We start from the raw sequence: 10,727 nt of genomic DNA, 5'->3' as shown, positions 1-10,727 counted from the left end.
CGGATGCAACATGTGGCTTCATAGTTCTGCAGTGTGGGACTTTTACATATGAATGAAAGTCTCTTACATTCAACCAAACCACCAGGTGAATCTCTGTGTGTTTTACAGTGTACAGAGTTTTTAAATCGGCTGTCTGGTGAGACATCCCCAAGCTGGCTGGATGAATTCAGACTGAGCATGCCCAGGAGAGACTTCCAGTTTGTGGCTATGCTAACTTGAATGGAAATTAATTAACTTGTTCTTAATCTGTATTGTCTGAACTTTTTTGGTTTGAATGTTACAAAAATTCATTCATATGAACTACAGCTTTAAGAACCCGACCATCTCAACCACGGACTGTTTCAGTCGCTGCTGCCTGTGACACACACACACACACACACACACACACACGTGATACGTGTACTTATGCAAACATGCAAACTACCTACATTTGCATTGTACACACACTGCACATGATACTTTGCATTGCAATTTATTATTACTTATCTTATTATTGCTGCAACGTCGAGGAGCGGAAACCCAAGAAATTGACTTGCTTATACGACGTACTTGTACAATGGGCTGTAACGATAACGGTGTCTTGAATCTTGAACAACTATATTCAGTAATAAAACCAGGCGGGCTTTTACTGATGTTAAAAAATATATATTAAAAAAAATACAAGCACAGTCACTGAAATGGATTGAAGGCTGAATCACGTCTAATAAATCGGTATAAAGTTGTGGTGGGGCCGTGAATGACAGAAATCTGACACCAAACTGTAGGTATGAACAGTGGGACTCCTGTTGGCCTTTTGCATTCACCAAAATTCCAACTAACCTCAGCCCAGCGTGAAAGAAAAACCCCGCAGCCCTCCTATTTATTTCAAACAGCGGGGGGTGCTGCAGTGGGAGAGCGAAATCATGCAGGGTCTGGGGTCATCCTTTGCAACATCGTCCAGGAAGGGCAGCAGTAGCTACTAAAATGCATGCAAGTTCCCGTTGCCCATATGACACTTTGTAACATGAACCCTGTAGTTCCACCGTTTATAGCAAGAAGTGACAAAAGATTAAAAGTATGCGACAACTCCACGTAGTGTAAACCTCTGACCGTCTGACAAGCTTTCAAGTTCACACATCTGTTACTTAAACTCAGATTTGTTGATCGAATTTCAGGCCTTGCAGGCACCGAAACATGAAACTCTGATTTAATGTGCTGGAAAGTACTGACGAATAGAAAAGACTTTTAAAGGAACTGAGTGGAAATAATAATGATATCTTTATCTAAGAAGCACTTTTCAAAAACAAGAAATACGAGACATAAGAAAACATTTGAGAGAAAACCTGATGATGATAGGAATTTTAGAAAACATTTCAAACTTACTGCAAGTAAATAGGGAAATAAATGAGGAAAATGAACAATTCAAGACCATATTTTTGTCCTTTTTCAAGATCATCGGCACTATCATCACTTCTGCCTTTAATAATATGACTGTTGAATCGCCTGAAGTTTGGTGCACACTTCAAAATCCTCCCTTATGATGAAAACCATCCAGATTTATCCCAAATTCTCTAAGAACGCTGCAGCATACAAAAAGCCACGTTGTGAAGAAGAAGACGCTTTAGAAATTCAGAAGTTTATTGTCCAGTGGTTGTGGGGTCAACCTGTACATGAAATCATTTGCTTTTTCCTTCCTTCGATCGCCTCACTTGCTCGTTCTTCAAAAGAACCTTCAGCTCTCGTGACCTTTGACACGAGGAGACAGTCAGCCTCTGCAACATGTCTGATCTGTTGGCTCTACCTAGTGGTGGCTTGTTGCAACAGCAGCCCTTTGCAGCTTTACTTCTGTAGTGGATGGAGGTTCAATATAAATTTACCACCCATTTTTATGTAATTATGTCGCCAATAATGAGGACACAATTGGTTGCCTTTACCTGCCTGTCCATTGTTGTCCCATGTGTGTTTGTGATGAAGGACTGAAAGTTAAAGAAAACAAAGTGATATACTGAGAGGAAGAGAGCATTTTTACTCGTCTCAAGACAAGAAATATTGGACTAAATCATATTTTCCACAAGATAAATAAACACCCTATAGGATTATAGATACATTGTGATCAGCCAGAATGACTTCCACACATTTTATTAGACTGGCAAAAAAAATATTTATTCAGATCCAAGAGCAGCAAATATATTAGCATGCAATTGATGTTAATGAAACTGGTCTAATCTTTTTTTTTTTTTTTTTTGCTGTCAATCTTCTGTTTCACACTCCAAGGCCAGTGGGTGGCGGTAATGCAACTTGAATTCGCTCTGGCAACCTCCGGAAACCCTAAAGCAGGAAGCGGAAGTGGTTATTCTCCGCTCGTCGTTCCCTCGCTCGCATCAAATGCCGTCGTAATTGAAGTTTTTCCAACATTCAAAATGAACAAGCTGACTAAAACACCGGAGTTCGACTCGTATGAGATCGAGGAGCCGAGCGACGAGGAGAGAGCTGCCAGCAGGTAGGAAGCAACTAAAACAGGTCGCAGTAGCTGTAGCGCCGCGAGGCTAACGTCCGGCTAACTTGCTGGATGCTAACATGTAAACAAACTGCAGACAGGGGAGCTTATTTCGCTCTACGTCGATTTTATTCAACTTTTAACTGGACTATATAGTTGGTGGCAGCGCGGTCAATGCTTAATTCTGCGGATAGAAACCAGTTGGTGTTTTATTAGTCCTTTAAATCACTACAGACACCGGAATGTGGACCCAATCCCGTCAAACAAATTCATGCTCTAAAACAATGCAGCTCAGCAACGAATAACTATTTTACGTGTTAATCATTTTGATCATGAATGTCACAGAGTAGTACAACATTCCTGTACTGCCTGATCACAAGTGATATCTCGTTTAGTCCTCAGAGATTTTCACTTCACCACAAGAAATGTGTGACGAAGAAAATCAGCAAAATCTGACTACCAAGAAAACCATTACAGTGAACCCTCGCTATAACGCGGTTCACCTTTCACGGTCTCGCTGCTTCACGGATTTGCATCGTGCATTGTGTTCTGCATTCTGATTGGCTAAACAGTCTCTCCGCTTCTTCTTTACCTGTTTGTCAATAACGTTGCGGTTTAATATGTACACGTACGTAAAACAGCTTGCCAAATTTAAGTTTGCAAATTCTCTTGCAATTTCAAGTTTCTCTAAAACCCATAATGTCGACAAAACGTTCTGCACCGACAAAGGCACTTGCGGCAGTGAAATACACGTGAGTCACTATTTGTCCTACTGTACTTTGTATTTTTTTTCATAATCATTTTTCATTTTCTCCCATTCTAATCCAATGACTCGGGTCACAGTGGGGCGGTGCTGATCTCAGCAATTTGAAGCCTTCAGTTCGTATTGATGATTAAAATTATTATTTTACAGTACAGTAGTTATTTGTAAAAAAAACATTTATACAGTACTTTTATTTGTTAAACAAATGCTTGGGCCTGTAAAAAGGTTTTGTTCTTTGGTTTCAATGTATTATGGAGTATTTCATTGTATAATAATTGTAAAAAAAATAAAGGTTACTACTTCACGGATTTCGCCTATCACGGTTTCTATTTGGAACGCAATCCCCGCGAAAAACGAGGGTTCACTGTACTTCGAAAGCATAACTAAAATGTCCCTGTTTAACTGTAAAACAAACAAAATAAAAATAAAAAAAATAAAACGTCTCTGGATTTAGAGAGGCAAAAGAGATGAGTATTTTTTTATGAGTTTGTCAGAAAGTGCAGAAATTGAAACATTTTGTAGGTATTGTTTGTTGGTACTGATTAACATTTTCTAGATTTAATCACTTCGTTGTTTGGTCTACAAAATACCAGCAGTTTGTGAAAAATGCTATTTGTAAGGTCCCACATCATTTTATATTAGTCAGGATTGCATTGCAGCTACTGTAGTTTTTATGATGAACCTTGCGCCTGAAGAATGTAAAACAAAGTTGCTGTGTTTCAGTTCGGAGGACGAGCTGGACATATTGCTGAACGGGACTCCGGACCAGAAGAAGAAACTGATCAGAGAGTATCTGACTGGGGAGAGCGAGTCGTCCAGTGGGGATGAGTTTGAAAAAGAGATGGAGGCGGAGCTCAGCTCCACCATCAAGACCTTGGAGGGAACCTGGGGACCAGCAGCAGGTAACTCTCACCTGCTGTTTTCATGAAGTATTTGCACAGCAATCTGTCTGGAATTACTTTTCAATGCAGATATGACTTGTAACTGAAATGTGAATGCATTATCTCCACTTGGATGACTCAGGAATGGTCTCTAATTTTTTTGTTGGCTGTATGTACAGTCAGTACGGTCACGGAGACAAAAGTTACATCATGTGCATGTGGAAAGCTTAAATGATCCTAAATCCATCAATCCTGCTTTGTGAAAGCATTCCTGCTAAACCCACATCTGTTCTCCAATAGGAACCTCAGGAGGAGGAGAAGGAGGGAGTGGCGGCGATGGTGGTGGTGGGGATCCTGGACTTCCTAACCCTCCAATGTACGATAAGATTTATTTTGACTCTGACTCAGAGGAGGAGGACACACCAGGTAAGAACACAGCATGAATGTAAAACTTGTTTTCCTGCTGTCAACAATGTGCTATTTGATCCATTTAAACACATGTTGAAGACACATATTTACTTACATTTTGTTAAATTTCCTCTGAAGGCAGCTCCACAGGACGGAAGCGGCGACAGCGCGTCATTCTGACCAATGACGAGCTGCTGTACGACCCCGATGAGGACGACAGGGACCAGGCCTGGGTGGATGCCAGGAGGAGACGGTATGTTTTTATTTCGCCTTCTAGAAAAGATTAACATTTTAAAATTGTGTCTGCCAATAGTCACTCCGCCTCTTTTCTTCCTGTGCAGGTATGCCAACAGGAAACGACCCGCTGCAGGGTTCAGCTCGCAGACTCGTCGGCGTCAGGTTTTATCCAGCAGCGACGCTGTTCTCAACTGTCCCGCCTGCATGACGACGCTCTGCCTGGATTGTCAGAGGTAAAGAACAAGGCCCCTCTTTCTGTTAATCTGACAGCAGGTTAAAGTGTCACTCTCAGGTCTGAATATGTCCTTTGTTGCGGTTTAGTAAAAGACAACAGCAATCTTCCTGGGTCAGAGCACAGACAGGTGTGTCTGACGAGACCTGTAAAAGTCACCATACGTGAATAACAAGCTGCGTTACATATTCCATGTCCAAGATAAATCAGGATAAATCCCCTTCTGTTTCTTAGTTATACTTATGAATAATGGACAGGAAAGTGTTTTTGCAGAGCATTATAATGTCAGTGACGTTGATCTTTGACCTTTCGGACAAAAAAAAAAATCCCATCGCATCGTGGAACCTTCAAAAATAGATGCCGTCGCATTGTTGTGCATCATCTGTTTTGTTCACTGAGAAACATCGACAGTGTTTTGTCATGTGAAACTAAAATGACACATCTTGGTTTTGTCGGTTCAGGCACGAAAAGTACCGCACGCAGTATCGAGCCATGTTTGTGATGAACTGCATGGTGAAGAAAGATGAGGTGCTGCGCTACAAAAACGAGCCGGAGAAGAAACGGCAGAGCAGGAAGAGGAGGAAGGGACAGAAAACAGAGATGCAGGCAGACGAGGTTCCCGACCCGACGCCGGTGGGGATGGAGGCCGGTGAGGTTTACCACCCGGTGCAGTGCTCCGAGTGCTCCACGGAGGTCGCCGTGTTCGACAAAGATGAGGTCTACCACTTCTTTAACATCCTGGCCAGCCACGGCTGAGACAGATGGAACTTTTTTTGATTTAAACAGTTTGTCTCTGGCTCCTCACCTCACCGCAGGACTCTGCTGTTGCATTCAAAGCTGCTAAAATAAACTTTTTTATTTTATCAATGAGACCAAACCAGAGCAAAAGCAGAATGAACAATACATTCATCATGTGGACACAAGCATCACGCTAAGAATCCTACTGTTGCTCTGTTTTTGCAGGATGTGTAAATATATAAAGTTCTCCAAACTCACTGCTGATAATTTGTCAGTGTTTTGTTAACAGCATGTTTCAGCTGCGTCCTGGCTGATATGGAGAATCCCGCCGTGGCCGGTCGAAGTGCACTGATTCACTTGATCAATAGATCCAATTGCGGAGCGGGTCACTGGCCTGACTAGGAAAAATGAAATATTTCTGGATCAGGAAACCAGTTAAGTGTCAGTCATGTGTCGTCTGTCTGAAAAACCTAATCAGAAAATAATCTGAAAACGCCTTAATTTTACTCTGAAAATCTGTTTATGGCAGCTCAGGTGGTCATGGTTACTAATACTTGACTCAGAGCCGAAACAATTTTGATATTGAAAGTTTTTTAAAAAAAATTGCTAGTTTTATATTTGCTGATATTCTTTCTTTTATTTATTTTTATTTTTTTACAGAAACACAATGTTCTAAAGCTTTTTTATGAATCTCCCTTAATTTTTTTTTTTTAATTTTTTTTTTTTAAGAATTGTGACTGATATTTACTGATTCTCATTTGCCCACATATGTGTGCTGACATGGGCATAGCAAAATATCATTCATTTATTGGCCAGGTATGTTTACACATATAAGGAATTTGACTCCGTTTGTAACTTGTTCTCGCTGCAAAAAAACAAAAACAGACAGACATAAATAGACATATAAACATATATATAGCTAAGAAAGAAAGAAACATATATACATATATACACCTAAACAATGGTGTAATGGTGTGGCTAATTCATGTGTTTTTGTGGAGTGGAACAGTGGAGCCCTACTGCACAGAGGATCAAGAAATATATATCTAGAAACATATCCTTTAAATAACATACACCAGCATTTAAAACACAAGCAGCAGTATGAAAACAGTAAACAAGACTAATAAAATGACAAAGTAGTTGAGCTCTTAAAGTCTAAACATCTGAGAAACAGATTGTTCATGATATGAAACAGGCAAATATATCAACGAATTCCATACAAATACAGTACAGCCTGTTCTTCTGACATTGACTGCCCTCGACCGTATTTTGAACTACATTTTGAAATCCGGAAGTTGAAACGTCAGAACCGTCCACTCGATCGCAGAGTTTTGATTGGCTGCAAACGAGTACCTTATGATTGTACGTCACACGTTACGGAAAAAAAAAAAAAAAAAAAAAAACTACGGCGCAACGAGAAAAAGGAGAGCGGAAATAAGAAACAAGTTGAGTTTAAAGTTGGCACCATGGCACTGGGAGACTGTTGGAAGCAGTTGTCCTGGTTTTACTACCAGTATCTTCTGGTGACGGCGCTATACATGCTGGAGCCCTGGGAGAGGACGGTGTTCAGTATCCTTTTCCTGCCTTCTGACGGCGAGCTAATTTGCTAACTTCAGGTAGCACGTCAACTTAACTAACAGTTGTTAGCATACACAGCGCTAGCGCTACATCTTTATTAAGAATAAACGTAGCTAAAGTTGTTTTGTGTATAGCAGTCTAAGTATTTAACAAATGCGCGGTGTTTATTGCACATTCGGCAAATATAAAAAAATGTACGAGTCGGTCCCTGTTTTCGTCTAAATGAATCCAGTTGTCGCCCGGCGCTAATGTGTTTAAAGACAAATTGTATGTAATATACAAATATAAGACGTTTTAAATTTTTTTATTTTTTTTTTTTTTTTTTTTTATGAATGTGGAATTGCGGAACCACCCACAAGCATTTAGGAAAAAGCCACAAATCTTGTCCCACGAGGTACGTGAATTAACCCCGAAGGGAAGAATCGGTCAAATTTAAAGGGAGACAGGAGTGCTTCCTGGCTAACACGCTTGGCGGAATCACAGAAATATTAAAAGTAACATTCACGTTTGAGTGCCGAGTTGAAGACTTTTTCTCCAACGAATTAGAGAAGGATTCACACTTTGTTTTATGCCTCTTGTACCATTGTCGACACGTTAAAACGCATTAAAGAGGTCGTTTGCGAACAAGCTTCTGAATAGGGTCTAATTAATAGAAGAATGTGGGCGGCGTCGAGGCTTCAGCTAGAGCTACTGATCTACGGCAGTCAGGTGATTTGTGGCTCAGGCTGGTAAATACATAATATTGTCTTCATTTTCATATTTTGCATAACATAAACAACATTTACCAGTGAACTGTGAAGGGAGCTGGCAGTTAATAATTCAAGTGCATCGTGTTAATGGTGTCCTGGCCGCCCTTAGATCTGTGGCGGAGCCGTATAAGCTCTCTATCATATGCATGATTTATCGCCTTCCTACAGTTGGTGTCACCCTCAGCGTGGAGCTCGTCTTGCCCTGAGGGTCGGGTGTGTTTGTGTAAATTAGTCAGCGGTTTTGATAGTGTTCCTGTTCTGCTTCAAGTCTAATATTGACAAGTACTTCAGCTCCTCAGAGATCATACAGGTTCGTGTGCCTGACAGTTGGACGACTTCACTACTTGGAAGTGAATATAACTCTCCTCTTGTCAGGAGTTCCCCCTTAACTTCTCTTCAGACTCGCTGCTTATCTCCGTGGCCGGCATGGCCGTGTACACCGGCTACGTCTTCATGCCGCAGCACATCATGGCCATCCTGCACTACTTCGAGGTCGTCCAGTGACACGATGTCTCCGCCTGTCCTGTCTGTCTCTGGCCTCGTGTCCATCCAGCTACCTGCCTCGCCCACTTCCCATCTGTCTTCTTTCTCCTGGGTTTGAGATGTGGGATTGCTTCCGACCGTGCTGCGGCAGAACTTCTCTCCTTACCAAAGCCGATTCCACATCAAAGGTCAAAGCTCTGAACGTGGTGCCGGAGGCCATGTTGGACCATGTGATTCTTCGGGACTGTGTCTCCTTTGCAGAAACATTGGGGATTGTGAACAGTGTTGGTCTTGGAGGAGGGTGCGCTTGGTTCTGTTTCACATGTTGGGTTTTTCCTCTTCAAATCAAGCGCACTTTACCGTTTTGAAAATGTAATTACGTGGACGTCTGGTTGTTTGGAGTGACTGGACTGACGTCAGAACGATTGAGTTTTATTTAAGGGCAGGAAGCGCAGGCTGCTGGACAGAATATTTTCTTTTCACTCCATTATAAGATCCAAATATGACGTTTAGAGCAGGATCAGATCTCTGATTGTCAAATATGGCTGTCGCTGCTTTTAGGGAACGACTTAAATTATTTTCAGCCTTAACCGTAGTTTTCCGTGACTTTAAAGCCTCCGTTTCAACACATAGGCACTCTGTAATCAGACATGTCAGCACAATAAGATTTATGCAGATTTGCAAAATAATGAAATGCGTGTCGCAGTTCATATCTGCTGCAGGTAGAAGCATCAGATTAACTGCCTCTAATTAAGTAACTTCAACCGAAGAAGCAAATTCTTCAGAGACCAGAGGCACGTGCGTTCTTTAACCAGTTAAATAATTGATGGAGATTTATTCTCGATCTCAAGAGGAGCAAATCACTCACTGTGAATATATGGGCCGGGCCATGACCTGTTGGTAATATGTTCCAGTCGTTGCTTCCTAATTAAACGACTGGAAACTAAATGACTGCAACGAAAAGTTCAAATAAGTGATCTGCGTTGTAATCGATCACACTTAACATCCTTCATGCATTTAGTGCAAGTAAAAGCAATGCAGCGTTTTCTTTTAGGCCTAAAATAACACTCCAGTCATGAGCCAAATTAACTTCAGTTCATACAGACGTAACTTGGGAAGTGTTTGGAATAGTGTCACTGCAAGTAAAATACATAGTGGAGTACACGCCGTAAGATTTGGCAAAAACATTTTTTTTTTTGGAGTGGACCAATCTTTATGACATATCTTGTATCGATGCAGTCAGACTTTGAAGCATTTGGATCGCTTACTAGAACTCTTCTATGTGATGGATCTTAAACATCAGAGGGGACATCACTTCAGCATTTCTCCCGTTGCCTCCGTACTTGTGCCCGTTCACATACGTCGCTCAGAAAAAGCCAGCGGTGACATTTTGTTGTGAACTTCATGCACACTTAAATGTGTACGTGTCATGGAAAAGAGCAGCCTCGGAAAGCAGGCGTCGGTGCAATTTGGAAGAAGAAGAAGAAAAAAGGATTGTAAACCAGTTCAAAATTATTTTCATGTAATCACTGCTACTGCTGCCCCTCGGGAAATTGTGATTATATATATATTCCCCCCCTCCTGGAAAATGGTTTATTTTTTGGAAACTGTGTATATAATCTTCTATACATATTTGTAAAGTTTTGTAGTTGGACATGTTGGCGTATAGAGTGAAATATGTGTGTCTCTTGTGAGCTACTGATGCTAAATACTGTTCTGGAAGACTGAAATCATTAAAGGGATATTGTCACTAAGTTCAGGCAGTCATGTGGCATTAATCAGATTTTCTTCCCCCTCCTGTACTTCCCAAAGTTAGACACTAGATGGGAGTGTTTTTGGTTTCCTTGGGTCAAATTGCTCTGTGACCTGAACGCAGACAAGACTAATGATAGGACAGAGAACATACTGGTCACAAACAAAAACAAGCAAAGCTCTATTATTTCATCATAATTATTCCCCCATAAAAGAGGAACTTTGCAATGCTAATTACTAAGTCAAATAACAAAGAACAGTATGTTTTCAAAGTGATTTGGGATCAAATCTGCCCTCTGAAGGAGTCTAACAACATTTACAAAAATACTGTGCTTGGGTACAAATTACAGGTTCTAGCGTTTTTATTTGAGTATTTTGATTCTTTGCTACTTTAAACTTGAATTCCTCTACAATGATTTGACAGCCATAA

The 10,727-nt window shown here is 40.9% G+C and overlaps 2 protein-coding genes across 3 annotated transcripts; both read left to right on the top strand.

Annotated features, from left to right (window-relative positions):
- The first annotated feature begins 2,306 nt into the window (after nt 1–2,306).
- Nucleotides 2,307–5,992, top strand: eapp (e2f-associated phosphoprotein). 2 transcript variants are annotated; one of them, XM_069152826.1, is made up of 6 exons: nt 2,307–2,479; nt 3,963–4,141; nt 4,421–4,546; nt 4,667–4,781; nt 4,870–4,998; nt 5,459–5,992. In XM_069152826.1, the coding sequence occupies exons 1-6, from the start codon at nt 2,400–2,402 to the stop codon at nt 5,751–5,753; spliced, it is 924 nt and encodes a 307-aa protein (XP_069008927.1). In that variant the 5' UTR covers nt 2,307–2,399; the 3' UTR covers nt 5,754–5,992. The 2 variants fall into 2 exon arrangements, with proteins under 2 accessions (XP_069008927.1, XP_069008928.1); XM_069152827.1 differs by lacking the exon at nt 2,307–2,479 and adding an exon at nt 2,505–3,228.
- Nucleotides 5,993–7,095: 1,103 nt separating this feature from the next.
- On the top strand, nt 7,096–10,299 carry sptssa (serine palmitoyltransferase, small subunit A). Its single transcript, XM_069152825.1, has 2 exons — nt 7,096–7,304; nt 8,463–10,299. The coding sequence occupies exons 1-2, from the start codon at nt 7,202–7,204 to the stop codon at nt 8,564–8,566; spliced, it is 207 nt and encodes a 68-aa protein (XP_069008926.1). The 5' UTR covers nt 7,096–7,201; the 3' UTR covers nt 8,567–10,299.
- The last annotated feature ends 428 nt before the right edge of the window (nt 10,300–10,727 follow it).

The sequence above is a fragment of the Embiotoca jacksoni genome, unplaced genomic scaffold, assembly GCF_022577435.1.
Source record: "Embiotoca jacksoni isolate LCO1_2020_lvr unplaced genomic scaffold, fEmbJac1.0.p SCAF_18, whole genome shotgun sequence".
NCBI lineage: Eukaryota > Metazoa > Chordata > Actinopteri > Embiotocidae > Embiotoca > Embiotoca jacksoni.
The sequence above is the reverse complement of the archived record's forward strand: the minus strand, read 5'-3'. Positions and strand labels throughout refer to the sequence as shown.

What these genes read in the sequence shown, in the direction of transcription:
- eapp (XM_069152826.1), top strand. Translation starts at nt 2,400, where the DNA reads ATGAACAAGCTGACTAAAACACCGGAGTTCGACTCGTATGAGATCGAG. An exon ending in GAGGAGAGAGCTGCCAGCAG is followed by an intron (nt 2,480 to 3,962) that starts GTAGGAAGCAAC and finishes GCTGTGTTTCAG; the next exon opens with TTCGGAGGACGAGCTGGACA. An exon ending in AGAGGAGGAGGACACACCAG is followed by an intron (nt 4,547 to 4,666) that starts GTAAGAACACAG and finishes TTTCCTCTGAAG; the next exon opens with GCAGCTCCACAGGACGGAAG.
- sptssa (XM_069152825.1), top strand. Translation starts at nt 7,202, where the DNA reads ATGGCACTGGGAGACTGTTGGAAGCAGTTGTCCTGGTTTTACTACCAG. An exon ending in CTGGGAGAGGACGGTGTTCA is followed by an intron (nt 7,305 to 8,462) that starts GTATCCTTTTCC and finishes ACTTCTCTTCAG; the next exon opens with ACTCGCTGCTTATCTCCGTG.